Source organism: Hypoxylon fragiforme, assembly GCF_022984875.1.
Source record: "Hypoxylon fragiforme strain CBS 206.31 chromosome Unknown GGS25scaffold_6, whole genome shotgun sequence".
In the NCBI taxonomy this organism is placed as follows: domain Eukaryota; kingdom Fungi; phylum Ascomycota; class Sordariomycetes; order Xylariales; family Hypoxylaceae; genus Hypoxylon; species Hypoxylon fragiforme.
The window spans coordinates 241720-259351 of NW_026054761.1; the positions used below are offsets into that span (position 1 = coordinate 241720).

The 17632-nt window shown below is 46.1% G+C and overlaps 1 protein-coding gene across 1 annotated transcript; it reads right to left on the bottom strand.

The window, feature by feature from the left end:
- Positions 1-11189: 11189 nt before the first annotated feature.
- GGS25DRAFT_493542 (histidine phosphatase superfamily-domain-containing protein) lies at positions 11190-17144 on the bottom strand. The gene is made up of 5 exons (XM_049261262.1): positions 15863-17144; positions 12765-15796; positions 12261-12703; positions 11559-12160; positions 11190-11472 (listed from the first exon to the last, which is right to left on the bottom strand). Exons 1-4 carry the CDS (start codon positions 16842-16844, stop codon positions 11800-11802), a joined length of 4818 nt encoding a protein of 1605 aa, XP_049115263.1. The 5' UTR covers positions 16845-17144; the 3' UTR covers positions 11190-11472; positions 11559-11799.
- Positions 17145-17632: the final 488 nt, after the last annotated feature.

Genomic DNA, 17632 nt, shown 5'->3' on the forward strand with positions numbered 1-17632 from the left:
AGAAGATGAGGCGAGGCGGGAAGAGGGTTTTATTATTTGGCAGGGTAAAGGGTGAAAGCAGACAATAGCCTGGGCTAGCTTCCCGGAAGTCGTGGATTTAAGAGAGAGAGAAGGTATACATGTAGATAGTATGATGTGTTATGTAGCTCGTTATTCGACAAAATGCCGTTGTGGTTTTGGGGTCCCAAGAGGGAGGCTCAAATTATGTACGAAGTAGAGGTATGTATTGTACAGATCCCTTTCCATGGATGATAACGGACCTTGGCTATGACGAGATGTATTTTTTACTACTCCCCTTAGGTCGGCATGGGAGATATGATATTTACCAGGGAGAGGTATGTGAAGTGATTGACATGACAGGAGTTGAAGTGGAACTGACATTGTCGTTCGAGATTTTTTTCTTTCGATGACCAGGGCAGGTGGGTTTTTTTTTATCGTTGAGAAAGAACAAGACAATGCTCTGCGACATGGGGATGGACTGGGAGTTGAACTTGGACCTTGATGGGGGGTCTTTATTTGGCTTCAACTCATTAACCTTAATAACATTAAGCCTGACACTTGTACCTATGTACCTTGTATTTCTTCACATCAGACTCAACATTGAACTGGACTCTGTGCAATCAATTTGATGTGTCTAACATTGAAGGTTCAATCAAATGTTGGTAAAACATTGAAGGTATTAGATAGGTACCTATATACCTTGTTCGTTCGTTCGTGCCTACCGTACCTACTATTTTGGTAGGTTTTAGAGTTAGCTGCCTGAACGGGGGGTTAAACTTTTTACATAGTAGGTAGTTACATTCTTTTTTATTTCTTCAATTTTCATTTTTATTTTATTTTATTTTTCATTCCTTATTTTCTTAAATTCTCTTATCCTATCATGTTATGGGAGGGTCGGTTCGAAACTTCTTTTACTATGTACAGTTTTCTTCGTCTTCATTTACATTAGCGTAAATAATCCTAGGAATGTAGGTAGGCAATACTTCCATTGCAGGTACTAAGTAAAATATGCGTATATGCATGTATCTACTTTAAGTGTATGTGACTCCCTGTATGTGTTGTTGAGGGGGCCGCTACTAGCTAACTACAGGAAACGGAAAAAAAAAAAAAAAAGAAAAAGAAACCACCTATACCGGCCTGAGAAAGTGCAGTAGAGAAATATTTTTAGCTTAAGAAGTAATTGGAAAAAAAAAACCGTTGAAAAAAGTACATACTATAGGCGAAGGACGAACCACGGAGCCTCTTTAGGATTGATGGCACTGACATGTTACAGGGTTTATGACACGACATGGGACGACATTGAACGGCTATGCTTATAGTTTTGTGGATTCCAATTGTTCCTTGATTAACTTGGACGCTCGCCTCTGATGAGTCTCGATGCCTCTTTCCCCCTCTTCCCTATTGCCCCTTTCTCGACTTACCAACATAACACTAACATAGTACCAACATCATGTAGGCATGTCTACTGCTGCTGGTCTGACTACTTGCAGAACCAAGGCTGGACTGCCGTACGATCTCACTCATTCAATCAAGTACCTCTACATCCGTCCTTCTCTAGACCTCCAAGTTACTAGGTAGGTATGTATGTATGTATGTATGTATGTATGAAGGAGAATAGTCTTGTTAGCATAGTAAGAATAACAGGATAATAGATGAATACAGGTAAGTTCCTGTATGTCAAGGCCGGGGATTGGACAAGGTTAGGTGTACAAAGAGGATCTCTTAGAAATGGTGGTTTTGAGCATTGAAGGGCCAGTCACAATATGAAGCTAGCGGATGGCACATGGGTGAAAACGTATTGGTCTTATCCTTCACCGGTCGGCCCTCGCCGCCAACCCCTACCTAGTACCTTCCATACCTTAACTTCCCTAAATTGCCGAATCGGTAAGTTGAGAGATGCTTACCGGTGGCCGTGTCTCGTCTTCCATGTATCTCGCGTAATAAAAGCGCTCATATCAATATATATAATGTTTAAGCCTAAGAATGAAATAGAATCTCGACCAAAGCTTGCACGTCTCTGGTTTCCGGTTTTCTCGATCGGAGACTATATGGTTCCGTAGAATGCTATAATCAGGGTCAAGGGGTCGTTAGGCCCAATAACTATGTACATACCAAAGTACATATGTGGTTCCTGAGAAGCACTCGTGCGCCAGACGGAATGCGGAATGCGGAATAGTTACATCAAGGTCGAAGAGAGCCGGAACAGACCCAACTCTGGCGCGATTCGCAAAGACCGGTGCGGTTCGCCAAGTGCGATTATCTATTCCTGATTCTTGAGCCGACACTGCCACTTATTGGCTGCTCGAGGAAGAGATTTCATCATTTGCTTAGGTAGTTCTGTAGTACACCAGTACGCCCACGCAGTGTTGTCTTGCGAACGGGTCTGGGGGTTGCATTATGCGCGGGTATAGGCGACTATTGCCCGTAGGTAAGTTGTAGGTACATAGAGCATGTCAAGGTAGCCGTCCACGGCAACATCCCGATGTGCTACCTAAGGGATCTAAGGGTGTACTATATGATGGCGTATCAACTCCATTGTACACATGGGCGCAAGATCTGACTACGACAGTATCAATGAGAATGCTATAAATTTCATTATAGCACTGGAGGTACTTGGCCTTGATATATCCATACCTACCCACCCACATACTCAGGTTGGGTAGGTAGATATAGGCACCATGGTGGTGATCATGTACGCCGGAGTTTATGGTTTGGTGTGGCCTGCGAAGGGCGCGGGATTTGCCTAGACCAAGTTACGAATTCCAAGTTACATACGGGACAAGGCTTGAAGAAACCGAACGTTTGGTTGACGTTGCGAGTTACGAGTTGCGAGTTGCGAGTTGCGTGTAACGCGGGCGACCCGAAGATCCTAGGCGTATTAGCTTATTGGATAGGGGGTTTATAGCTGACTAAATTTAAACAACCCGGTGTGAGAAAATATTACGTATCAATGGATAGGACTTTTCTCCGTACTAGGTAGATGGAGACATATATATGTATAGGTGTTAAGGACCCCACCATCATTTATTCGACCTTGATCATGTGAAGGTCAACATTGAGCATTACTACTAGGTAGTAAAGAAGCATCAATTAGGACGTACATACACTTGTGTACCTGCGTACATATTTTGATTCAATGCTGGTACTAACTATATGTATAGCTGCATCGCGAGCAATCTCTGCTTCTACTGAGTAATGAACTTCCCACCTGGGTTAAGATAGATGAAGAAGGAAAAAGTGTAGGCACTTAGGTAGGTATGTAAAGTATAAGTCACGATAGCAATCAATGATAAGGTCGAAGATTTAGGTAGTTACATGTACATACATTCATAGATACATACCTAGTAGTTGTACTTGAGCGCGGATATCCAAGGCTTTTCCGTTAATCGAAGAAAGCGCGGGGTGACTGACAAGTCAACTCCGCTTACATAGGGCAGGTACAATGGTACATATATACCTACGTATACCCTAGGGATGTATGTACATATCGGCATCCATCATGATTACTCCTGCCACACTTATACATACATATCATGCCTTCCAGTTCATTTCAAGTTATTTTTTCCCCTTTCCTCTTTTTTCTCGAAGTGTGTGCCTTCCTTAAACTATCCAATTAATACGTGCATATTCAGGTACAAGGTAGGGTGACATGATGGCGGCTGACGAACTGCCAGGTGGCAATGCTATCAGGTACATACCAATGGGACGCCATTCCACACATTACATTGGGTATAATGTATGAAGGTTAAACTAACTAACCTAGTAACTATTTTGAACTGACCCAGTAGTAGGGCCAGTACACATGTGGTATTTACTAGGTATTTACTAGGTATTATGTACTAGGTAGGCATGAACAGCAAGTGCACATCATACATACATACCTCATACATGTACCAGTGGTCCTCTACGTGCATCTTATTATGTACATACCCACAACCTTCCACCATCCACGAACGTGAACATTTTGAAGACTTCAACTTTATATTCACACTTACACATTTACGCACACCCGCAGCCACACACGCACACGCACCCTACATGTTGGTTCTAATACCTCTCATGTAGGTATGAAAGCTACGCTACCTTACCATCTTACCTTACTTTAACCTCAATATCTTTATCCCATCGGGTACATTGTGCCTGGCGTAATCTAGATGCAGCATACAGCCAATCTACGAAGGCCGTAATTACGCGCAATCACTTTCTATTTTGAGCTCCCTGCACCTCTGTCGCAGCGCATACTGGCTTCATCCTCGATTTGTCTAGTTGCGTCTGCTATGTAAGTTAAGCCAATCAACGAATTCAACCTTTAGCCGAGCCGTCGGGTTCCTCTCTCAGTACTTGGTACTATGCTCTGTTGTTTGAGCTGACTCCTCGCTTCGTCCCCTGTGACAGTCATACTTAAAGCAGGCCAGGTTGCACTGGGTTCTGTCCAGTCTCTTTCTTCCTCGACTTTCGACGACTCTGACGGGCATGTGGGTAATACTCCTACTAGGCTAAAACCGCCATTGAAAGAGAGAAGGACAGAATGACGGAGAACCTCCTACAGACGCGAGCGGTCTGAAAGTAGTAAGATGTTGTACGTCTTACGGTTTACGATAACACGACGGCATATGGTCCACAACCATGGGTAATACGACAGAGTAAGCTCCATTTTCGAGCATTTGGAGAAATTTTTTCATCAAATTATTACTACAGTAAGGTACGTGCTTCGTTCGTTGAGCTTCTAGGACTTCTAGAAAATCCTTTTACGGGTCTGCTTTATTTCTAGCTTGACCTCATTTGCGCTATTAGTTATGGGTTATAGCGTTATCGTTAAGACCGTTACTAGTAAGGATCAATACCTAGTACCTATTCCCTGAAGATTGAAACATCATTAAGAGCCACGGCATACTAAATATGATGTACGTGACAAGCTGACATCGGGTCCCAAGAGCCAGGCGCCTCCCAGCAAGGCCCGCCTCCTCATTAGTTACCGGCAAAGTAGTTGCGTGGATCCCCGGCTCTGGGAGCATGGAATACCGAATACCCGCTTTGATGTGGAGTTGGAATGCTCTACTTGTGGTAAAGCTGAGCCCTACGAGTCGCAGAATGGATGTTTCAAACATAAGGTTGAATCAGGGAATTGAGCTCGTTACACCGCTTCTCTCCCTACCCATTAGTATCGACATTGCTCATTGCTCATAGCTCATTGCTAGCTATCCTTGTCTCGGACGAGACGAAGAGGATCTATGTAGTGATGGGATTTTTAGGCATGCCCGTGTACGGCAATAGCCAGGTACTAGCTAGGTACCAGGTGGTCGGTAACCTGCTGTGCCTAGCCCCTCACGGACAAGGTGCTGCGAGATCTACGTAATACCTGGCATCTACCTACCTACCTACCTACCTACCTAGGTATGCATACGGAGCTGTGGCTTGGATACGTTCTGAAGCTGGCTACTGCGAGCTGGCCAAACCAGCCACGACGTTCAAATTACGCTCTCGTCTGCTGATGTCTGCTGACCACATTTTCATGCGCCGGAGCCTGCGGCCATCCTGCGGCCAGCGGCACTCTATTTCAGAATGCGTAGCCGGGCTCGCTAATAGGAAAGTTTGGCGAGGGCATCCCCGTTTGATGGTTTTATGACTCGACTCTCCGGAGAATTTGATGAGTAAATCATCAATTATCCGACCGCAACTTATGCCAAGCTCTACGTACAGATTTATCCTTCTAAGCAAGCTTCCATCGTCTTCGTCCGTTCCACCTCGCAGGCTTGTGCTGTAGGTACAAGCTTCGAGACTACCAGGCCCGGTATTATCACGCGTACATAGTTACTAGGTATGTACTTTTTGACATGCTCGACCTGCTAATTCCAGAGACAGTTGCATGTAAGTTATTCCTGTCTGGGTACGAGTTCCACTACTATGTACAGAAACGGAGCCGGGATAACCTAGTAGCATTTCAATTGTCTAAAAGCATTAGTTTGCAGCATCGCCAATCGGCTGGCTTCCTTCGCACTCCTCACTACCTACTCAGAGTCGGTGTCGTTTAAAAGCCCCCCTCCCCTTTGACCCCTGACTCTGACGAGTAGGTACCTACAGCATCGACTACTTTACCAAAAATGATTATGCGTGCGCAATGCCAAGATGTTGTTGATAGATGGGTCACGTACTATCCCAAAGAAATCTACAGTCAACTTCTTTCCTTCCGTACCCCAGGGAGTCGAAATCGTGATCGTAGGGTCTCGCAGCACGAGACTCGTCCTTGTATGCGGGAGTCATCACTCAATTCAATGTTGGTTGCCTCTGGTTGGCTACGACAAGATGCAAATGGCCTAAAGCGGAAACCCCCCAATTTACCATGACACGAACTACTTACGGGCCTTATTAAACATGTCCAACAGGCCAACTCGCACACACATGTCTAAAGGCGAATCTATATTGGTCTCATGTATCCTGGTGCCAAATTTATATGCTATAGTTTAGGGGATAGTTCACCGGTTACCCGTCGATACAACACCAAACGACCATCGCCTGCCTCCCGTAACCAATTGTAGGACATCTAGGCGCGGCTTGTTGAATTACTGATCATTATCTACTGAGCAAACAATGCACCCTAGTGTCCTAGGAAGGAGTAACTATGTATACACATATGATTTCTCCTCGACGTATTGATCTGAACACCCCGGATACGATAAGCCAAAAACAAACATGTGAAAGTAATTAAACCTTCGCATATAAGTACGCAACATCGTCGAGCCCGCTAACCTAAGAAATTTACTGGCCTGATCGAAGGCCAAATATTGACTAATGAATTACTAGAGATGTGTTGGTGTCTACCTACGTGTAGGTATGTTTGCGAAATTATCGTCACCAGGTCCCAGGAAGGGGAAGCTTCGCGAAGTGAGGTCATTGCTACATAAGTAGGATGATGAACGGTTCCCCCGACATGATCTACAGATCCAAGACGAACTTTGAAGGCTTCTGTCCAGTTCCCACAGGCTAATAAGTACCCTCTTTATGGAATTTTCCTTTCTTCTCCCTACATGGTAGCTGGCTGCCTGGGTATGTACCTACTAGGTATGCAGGTAAGCAATGCGGAACCAGACGGGGAGTCTCCAGGGTTCGTCATTACCACGTTGTACTGTTGGATATGAGCTTGTCCCGTTCTGCCCAGCCCTGCCAAGGCGTCCAGATTTCAACAGACGTTTCAGTAAATGTTTTGGCGGTCGCTCGCGAATTACAAGAGACTTACCGCTCTTTCGCCCAAACCAGCTACCACGATACTACCTAGGTAGGTATTAACTATGTATGTATGTGCAATTGTGCATGACAGCATGTAATGTAAACTACATACATACTATATACTCTAGTATACGTGCTAACCGTACTAACCTACATACATACCTAGTAGTATACTAGCTGGCAGCTGCAGGTCCCGTCCGATAGTATGTATTGTAATGTACAATACCTATTAGAGTGCCGGCTAGACCCTTGTTCCCACCCCTTCCATCCTTCTTATGTTCCGTCGTTCGAAATATCGTTTCCTGTCAAGGGGGTTTCCTCGAGGTGGGTTCCGAGGCTCCTAGGTATGTACACTATTTCTCTCCACCAACATTAGGTATACATGTGTCCCTCCTCTACCTTGTATGCTAAATGTATGTAGGTATGTATGCATTAGGTATGACCTCGTCCCCTCGTCTGCTCGTCAAACTACCTACCTTAGGCACTCTCCCCCCCACATTCAACGATCCTACGTCACACAGCCCAGTCACAATCTTCTGGGGGTTACCTGTCAACCGGTAGAAGTGCCGGAGTAGTGGTACTATTGACGTGCTTTTCATTATGTGCAAGGACAGACCCTTGCTGATATCCGACAGTCTGATATCAAAACGACCCATACTATGGTATGTATTCACCTTACGGCGTATTGACAGGCAAGGTTCACCAATATGGACATCCACTCCCTAGCCCTAGTACATATGAGATTATGACTCAATACAGCAATTCTTGCTTGTCCCGATGCGTATCCTACTAGCTTCAGGCAGGAGGTACTAACAGGTCCGAGGCTAGACTAGAATGTTGAACGGGGCCCAAAATTCTAGGTGAGCAGGGTATGCTCAGACGTTCCAAAGTATGGTTCGGTAAAATTAGACGACCGGAACGTTCATGATAGACGCAAGCAATATCTAAATTCTCCCCTGTGTTCTAGACGGCCAGATACTCCGAATATTGGATCATGAGGGAGTAGCCGTGTCATTGCGTAGGTAGATGGGTACGGTACCTCCCTGCCCACCACCTACTACCCAGGTGGCAATGTGCGTGTCAACGTTGAAGGTTACAATATCAGCCTTGTTTGGAGAGGACTCGACTAACATACATATCAGCTACAGCTTAATACCTAGTACACCGTTGCAATATGTTACCAACTTACGACGTCGTTAAGCGGCACTCCAACCGGAACAATAAGAATCAGCCTCAATTTAAGGTGACGTGACAGCCCGCCTGTTGCCGTATGATGTCGATGGCTCTCTTGTTTGTTACATGGTATTGTACATACGTACATATACATCCATGTGTATGCAGTAGTAGTCATCATTCGATTCAACGTTGTTCGGAATCCGCCATCCCTTTCCGACGTCTTTTTTCTACATACGTACCTAATCTACCTACCTAAGTATGTATATATGTGATAGTAGTATTTATTCCTTGCTTTCGGTTCCTGAAATTTGGCAGGGCGGTGACAAACTACCTCTGCCGTATACGTAGTAGGTAAGTTAGGTAGGTTAGGTACTATCTTCATGATGAAATAGCCCAGATTTTGTGCCACCAGTCAGAATGTGAGCTATCACATTCTCTCTCTTTTTTTCTTTCTTTTCTCAACCTTCTCTCTCTCTGATCCCTCCCTTTAATTTTCTTCGGCCTCGGTTATCCTTTGCTAGGTACTATACGAACATAGGTATTACTACTCACTAATAATGTCAGTTAGGTAGCTGTTTACCTACCTACATGTAGCCAGTGTATATTTCTCGTCATCTAGGTTACATATATGTAGGTATCTATCTATGTATCATATTCTTTCCCCAAAGGGCTTTTGATAAACTAAGCCGGATTCGCAAAATCAAAAGCAACCTCGGAGAAGCAGACCGAACGCACTCCCCCCGTCACCTAGGTATAGGTACCTACCTACCTTTTCCTTTTTTTCGGTCCCCCGCGCATATATCATTCCACGTGCAACGAAATCTGGTTCGTCACAGTTACGCATCCCGCCCCCCCATCAGGCCAGTCATGTCTGTGTACCTACCTAGCCTGCCATGCCATGCCATGCCATCGAACATGTACTAGGTAATGCGAACGAGCAATCAAAGCAAAGCAAGGCAAGCAAGCAGCATTAGCACTGCCTTGTCGCATCCCACAATCCTAAAAACACATTTCCGACCTAGCCGAGCGATACAGACCTAGGTTAGTACCTAGTAGGTAAGGTAGGTAACAATTAAAGGAGGGTAGGAGGAGGAGGGGTTTGAAAGAGCGAAAAGATAGGGGGAGGCAAAGGGGAGGGGGAGGGGAAGGGGGGTTGATAGAAAGGAGGCACGGTCTTTGAACATTGCAACCTTACCTCTCCTTCTCTTTTCCCCCTTCTTCTTCATCACTACTACTACAAGGGTCATCATAGGAAACTTACATTAACTACACCTGCCGCGCCGCAGTATCAGCACTGCCTTGGACCGAGCTAGACCCAGACCTTAGACCTAGATCCCAGCTGTCGCCTGCTTTTCTTTCCTCCTTTCTTTTTTTAGGACAGAAAAATCTAAAAAAGATATATGCGTGTACTTGTTTAGGGGCAGGCCGGACTTTGGCCCGCATACCTACCTACATATAATATACCTATCTACATTTTACTTCTAAAGGACCTATCTGGAACCAAAGCCCGGTGACGACTGATGATGCACGGATGATATAAGTGACGCAAGGAGGGGGTGAGGGGGGTAGAAGGACATAGGCAAGCCACGCCGTTGTCCAGAATAGGGGGGTAAAGGGGGGGTTAACTTACAATGGTAATTGGAAGTTTTTTTTCCTTCCTCCTTCTCCTCCTCCTGATCGTTCTCCTTCTGCTTCTATTCCTTCTTTCCTTTTTGCTCGCCCGTCTCTTCTTCCATCGATTACTATCAGGGTCATAGGCGGTGAAAGAAAAGGGGAAAGAGGATTAGAAGGAAAAAGGGAAGGAAGGAAAAAGGGAAGGAAGGAAAAAGGGAAGGAAGGAAAGGAAAGGAAATGGAACATGGAGAAAAGTAAAGAAGAAAAGAAAAGAAAAGGGGGCGGGGGGTTTGAGGTACCTGGAAAGGGGGGAGAAGAAGAAGAAGAAGGGGGAGGGAATAAACTACCTACAGAGCGGGAAGAAGCCGAAAGAAAGAAAAGGGACGAAGAAAGCAGACAGACAGACGAATTGGATTGTTTCCCAACCATCGTGATAAGTGACATGTCAGATAGAAAACGAAACGTCCCGGGAAAGTCAGAAAAAGACGGGCCACGCCGCTACACCTACCTACATATTCATCCCAACCATCCCATCCCATCCCATCCCATCCATCTATGAACGCACATATGCTACCTACATTACATATCTACGCACATACATACATTACATACCTCCTACCTACCTACATTACATGCATGCATTACATGTATGTACACCCACCCGCCGCCCACATGTCCGCCCGCACGCCTACATACATACCTAGATATATGTACTTCCGCCTACACCTGTATGTACATGTACATGGATTCTAAACCCCCCTACCTACCTACCTCCATACCTAACCTATGATAGCCTACCTACCCAGCGGTAGGAAACTCCATCTCGCATCGGCGATCCGGCATCGGGTAGGTCATGTAGGTTAGGTGAGATTTCTTCTTCGAGTCCCAAGTAAGTAGGTATGTATATCATATTCATATCATATCATATCATGCATATCATATCTCTTCAATGGTACCTACCTCACTGGCTCGCTGGCTGGACTGAACGGCTGGCTGGTTGACAATGGTCCGGCACCATAAGAACAACCACAACAACAACAATAATAATAATAATAACAGCAATAACGATAATAATAGTCCACGTGGGTCTCCCTCAATGTTACTTTCCGTTCTCCATTCTCTGGTCTGCTATACCTACATATAGGTTGGTAGCATACCTAGCCGAGTCTCTATATACTCTATGCTAGATAGATACAATACTACCTGCCACTATATATGTCTGTATATATGTACCTACTATATAGGATACCATCCTCCAATAAAAAAATAAAATAATAAACCTGAACTACTTTCGTGTACCTTCCCTACATACATACCGACATACATAGGTATGATGCATGCCGTCTTATCACTTTTCATATATGTTGGTAACAGTAGGTACATATTTGCATCTACCTACCTATCTACTTACATAAGACCAAAGCACAAAGAAACCCCGTGTGCGTGCATGTATGTAAGGTATGTATGTGTGCTGTTGCTATTGTTGTTCTTGTTGTTTTTCTATCCTCCTTTACGCAACGTCACCGCGCTTATCTCAGAACTAGTATTTCCTTTCTTGACCTTTCGCTGTATGCAATGCTTGTCTTACTCTTTCGAATCCCTGATCCCGCGTTACTGAGATGATTAATCTTTTTTTTTTGCTCACCGCCTGCCTGACGACCGGGAGAAAAGCAAAGAAGAAAAAAAATCAAAAGTATCGTTTTAAGTAGGATATGCCTATTAATTCCACCGGCTCCTTACCCGGCTTCCGTGCCGCTCATGCAGGAAGTGTCATCTTGTCTAGCGTCATTGCTGCTGATTGTCGACAGAGCCTTGCTTGGAACGTTCCGATTCAGATGCCGTTATTCCCGGCGCATCTGCGGCCGGAGGCAGAGGGGCCGTGTTCAATGTTGCAACAGGAGGTGGAAGAGCTTGTTCATCAGTAACTACCGCGGTAGCCACTGTTGATGCTGCTGTTGGTTCGGCGGAGTCGCTGCGATCGGGGTTCTTTGGTGAAGAGTTACGGGTCTTCATTTCAAGAACATCATCTTCGTGGTTACCGCCGTCCTTCTCGAGACAATCCGCTTCCGAATTTTGGCGTTCCTTCTCCTGGAAAGTGAAAGCGTCTGACAGATTCACTGCCAGGAACGTCTTGGGTAATTTGACCCTATTGGTTATCACGAGTCAGTAACCAAATCAAAATTCATGACGACGACTTCGCTATCTTTTTATCGCTATGACGTCGATGCAACGTTACGACGACTTACTGATGGAACTTGGCTCTAAGCGTCTCAATCACCTTCTTCCAATCTGCGTGAGGCGTCAGGCTCCTTCGCGGCGCACACCCTATGCAATGTTTGCTGTCTAGTTGGATATCTAAGGGGTCGAAAATATGGCAACCGGGGCTGATGGTGATGCGGATGCTGTAGTTGAAGGTAGGTTGATCAACGAGCGGCGCGTCTGCTGCCATCTTGGTCTCCGACTCATATAACTCAAAGCAGATCTGCGAGAGATAGTCCAGTTCGGGGATCGTCCTGCGGTTGATCTTCGTCTCGATACCACCCTCGAGGATGCAGTTTAGCAACGTGTATATGTGCGATTCCTTGGTGAAATAAAAGAATGATTTGGCATCCTCCGAGGCCTGCATCTCCTCAAGATCCTGGACGATCTCCTTGAGCAAGGGAAGAGACGTTAAGAGTCCGATTTCGAGCTGCAGTATTACATCAATATCCTGTTATTACCTGAAAAAGTTAGAGAGACGAGTAGCTTACCTTTTCACTATCCGAGATACCGTATTCTTGTGGACAGATGAAGTCGAACAAAACCTTGGCTAACTGATAAAGTTCTCGGAGAGGCTCGAAGCACTCATCCGTCTTCGCTTTTGTCTGATTGTTGCCTTTGGGTAGATGAAAGTATTCAGCGGGCCTATCCACTTCATGAGGCTGCTTCATCCACGACCTCCTCCTGAAGATGCGCTTAACGGTTTTCTGTGCTTCCGACTTCTCGGCTCTATCCGTCCGGTCCGGTCGGTCCGATTTCTCAAATTTGTCCACAGGTGATGAACCCAGAGCTTGGCTCTTGTCGGATTTGTCGTCGGCTATTTTGCCGCCGTCTTCGGATTCCTTGGGTGACGTCTTGCCCTCTCGAGTTATAGTAATTCCAAATTCCTCCTCTAACATTTGTCTCGGCGGAGTGAACACCCACTCGAGAAATTGCCGGTTGTGTAGCGCATCAAACTTCATTGTGTCATACAATTCCGAGATCTTACTAGGATCGACTTTCTCAAGATCACAGAACTCGGCGAAGAGCTTCTCCCAGCGCTCGCGAAACAATTCTGCGTCTTCACCACAGCACCAACGGGCCTGGATATTGTTGATAGCATTCGCTTGAGAGAGTGACGAAGCAATGGATGTGCTAGAATTTTCGCCGTGTATCTTCTCTTGGCTAGGCGAGTTGATTGCGTTGAGCGAGTTCACAGCGCCGCTTTGCAGTTTGCCATAGTTGTACTGCATTACGCGGCGATGGAAATTCATCAGATGCACAACTCGAGCTTGTACCTCAGCAGGTTCTGGCATACCCTCAGGCCAAGCGAACTGCGGAGGCCTCTCGCTGCCTTTGCGTAACAGACCTTTTAGCTTCTTCTTCACCTTGTCCATCTCATCTTTTGCTGCGTTCGAGTCATCAAGTAGGTCCTTCCGTATAATGATGAAGTCTTCCGGAATATCGTTCTTCTCGATGAATGACGCGGCCCAGATCTGTGCACTGGCCGTGACACGCCTCTCGGAACTGCTGAACACGTGTACTTGGTCTAAAATATCACGGTTTAAAAGGAGATAATCGTTGCGCATGTTTTGTGCTAACTCCTGGGCTTGGTAACGGGCCGAATGAGTCGGCTCCCCTCCCCATTTGACGATGAGCTGCAATTTGTCGAGAACAAAACTGTTATCTGCGGCAGTAAATTTTGACATTGTGACTCCTGACATAGAATCCTGTCGTCGGGGGACCCGGCCCGGCTGATTTTCAGAGTCGGATATTACTGCTTCCGATGTGTCGGGACCATATTGACCATCCTCGGCTCTTAACTGGTCTATGATGGAGGAATGGGCCTGGCTACTTGTCTCGGAATCCAACTTGACTCCCTCGGCGACGTTCGGAGTTGCTTCTGTCGTCATCTCAGCTGTTTTCTTCTTGCGGAACATTGGCTTAATCTGAACCTTTGTCCCAGCCCAACCCCCTTTCTTGACCAAGACATTGCGGAGAGACTTAAGCTTATTTCGATCTTCTTCGCCGGCTTTCAAGGCTAAGTCGACCGCGTCAAGAACACTAGTTAGAGCTGGCTCCCCAATAAGAAGTACCTCTTCCTGGTGGCCTTTTAGAAGGTCGATAAAAGGCTGTGTGTGGAAGGTGAATTTGTATTTTTGTTTTGGGGTGCGATCGGCATGCCTAATCACAGAAACCATGCCTTTGAGCTTCCACGAGTGCTTGGGCGGAGGTGGAGGTGGAGTTGGCTGCTCGACTGGTTGCTCGACCTTCTCTTTCGGTCCTGCTGAAGGGGTAGCTGGAACAGTTTCCGGGGCTGTGGTTGGCAGGCTACTCGTAGCAGAGCTGCCAGCAAGGTAAGAAGACACGGGGCTAATGATGCCGTTTTGTAACATTGCTGCAATTCCCGGAGCCCCCGAGTCTGACTTAGACGGCGAGGTGCTTCCCACTATCTGCTCATCTTTGCCTTCCTTGCTCTCCTCAGGCGAGAGCGAGCCCGCAATCGCCACGGGTTTCGTCTGATTCGAAAGTGTTGTACTAGTCTGTGCCTCTTTCTCCTTATTACTCAGTAGAGCTTTTGCTAGCGGATCGCCAGTGTCGGAAATAGTCGGCGATGGGACAGGCGGTGTTGGCCCGCCACGACGAATTTTCTCCTTGACGAATATATCCTTCAAGATACTAGCACAGTGATCGTAGTATGTTTCGTTATCTTTAACGAAGCTCCATCCGTTGACGTCTATAACATAACTCTTGCCCCCAGCTCGCAGTAAATCAAACCCACAAACACGTTGCCCAAATGTACTGGCAATCTTACTTGCAATTTCCTTCTCCTCCGGACATAACGCGGTAACGTAGCGAATTTCTTTGCCATGAGTATTACGCCGGACTATACCATCTACCACAGGTGACTTTCTCGTTTCGGCATGGCAGTATTGGGGTCCGACCGTGTAAGCTTTTACGTCCTCTGCATTGTCCACTTGCATGAACTTCTCGTAAATGAAGCTACCCTCAGGTTCGCTAATGGCGCGCGGAATTATGAGATCCTTGACAAACTCCGAACTCTTGTTGCCAATTTTTCTGAAGAGTTTTCGGGCGCCCCCGCCAGCCGATTTTGGAAAATAAATAATGATATTGTGGTCTTCGCCGCTGGTTGGCTTCTCAACAAACGGTTTCTTCAGTAGGGTTCCATCTACACTGAGGATGTCTCCATCGTCAAGCAGTTCTACCTTACGAGGGAAACGGTAGTTTTCCGGGCCGCTGGGTTCGAGGGTGATGCCCGTAATGTCTTTAATATGTTTCGCAGATTCCGGGGTTAGCAGACTCGGCCCACCATCCCGGTTTACTTCGACCCGTTTCGGGGTTGGCACATCGATTCTATCCAGAATCCGTAGACACAATCGTCTATCCCAGAGTACCTTCTGCATCGGTACATCGTTGACACAAAATGGCTTCCGTGCCTTGACGTAAGCAATGGCCTTTTCTAAGGGGAAACCATCTGAGTAGAATGATATCAAATAATCGCATATAGGCCAGTTTTCCACCTCTGTCCAAGTATTAGCAAATTTTCACACTTCTAGTACTGGGTATAACTGTAGCAAGGAGAACTGACCTTCGTCTAGAATTGTCTTATCCCCGAATACTATTACGTCAAACTCGCGATTTGCAATTAACCTATTGAGAATATTTCGACTGGGTTTGCTTCTAGCCTTAGCATCTAGTGCGCAAACCCCGATGATGCCCCATGGTGCCGGCTTGGCCTCTTCCTTCTCCTTAGGAAGAGGGCCTCGATCACTGCTGGGGCTGTGACTACTGGCCGCAGTACTACCACTTAACCGGCGCTTAGCTCTACTTCGAGACCTGGTCATCGGTGGCCGAGGGGCCGGGTTCGGTGCAGGCGCAGGGTTTCGCTTAACAAGATCTAAAGGGTTGGTATGGTGAGGTTCCCGTGGGGTCAGCTGAGGACCGGTCACAGAGTTTTGGGTGTTTGAATTAGAAGACGTGGTAACGGTGACGTTGGATATGCTTGGCTCTGATTGACCTGGAGATGGACCTAGATCTTTACCGGAAGCCATGATATTCGGAACGGACCGTTGAGCACCATTGTCGGATCCGTTCAAGGAAGGGGCCGAGCTGGAAACAGCACGGGAGGAAGCAAGGGAGAAGACGGACGAGACAGAGATGCGTTTCCCGGCCTCTTGCTCTGAAGTAGATAGACGATGATTCACGGCAGGTTCAGGTAGCTGGTAGGTGGGACTGGTGGCTGAAAGAGAATGACCAGGCTGTAATTTTGGGGTGTTGTCGCTATCGTCAACAGCCACATCGTCAACAGTAGCAGGAGTAGTATGATGATGAGGTGGCTTCAATGGTCTTGCGGTGGATGGCATTGACAAACTTGCAGGCTCAACCGAGACATCAGTCGTCCCGATAGGCTCGGCATGTCGACTTTTCCCACTTGCCATGGAACTGGCGATGCTACCGGCTACGGATGATGTAGAACGAGTGCGGGAATGTGACACAGACCAGGAAGAAGTTGAAAGTCTCTTGCCAGAACTGCCAGAATTGCTGTGACGCAAATTGTTATTAGTATCCATCCTTCCTTATCGAGGGTGGTCCTAGGCGGTCCCGAACTCTAAATCTCTCAGTGCTGTTTTTAATATGTAAGTACAAGTACTGGTATAACTACTGGGTACGGTACTAAGTAGGGTAGTTTAGTGTACCCCGTAGTCTGATCGTTTGATATGGTGTTTTCGTCATCTGATAAGTTCCCAGTACATGTATGTACCTCTTAAGGCAGGTCTAATCTGGTACACAGACGAACCTGTTCTTCTCAAGTGCTTTCAGATGTCAATCTCTAAACCTTCTTTCACTTTTTCTTCACATGCAGTGAATTCTGAAATTTAGATTTAGTTACTATTTATTACAAAAGGGTGTATGTGCCACCAGACTGTGTGGTCTTTATGTGTCTGCAAGTAGGTATGTACTTACCGAGCCACTAAGGTGGGCAATAGCGACATGGAGTGACAAGTGTGTGTGTTTTTATTTTTTATATGTGGTGGCACAGTGGCAAAGTATGTAATGTACCTATGTGGATTATTTTCGGTTTCTTGTCCGGTTTGTTATCCAAGTGCTGATATCAAATAACGTGGCACACAAAACCTATGAGGCCTTAAGTGTTAAACAATACATATTGAAGTAAATGATTGATTTCTTTGAACCTTGAACATAGGAGAATTTGATAATTTTGTCTGAACATATTGAAAGCTTTACGTTTTGATGACTTCAGTCTTCGTTGAAATAAATAAAGAAGACTTAACTAGGGGGGTCCAATTTATTTTCTCGGCCCACCGTAAGAGTTGGAAGTGGGTCATTGATACTACTA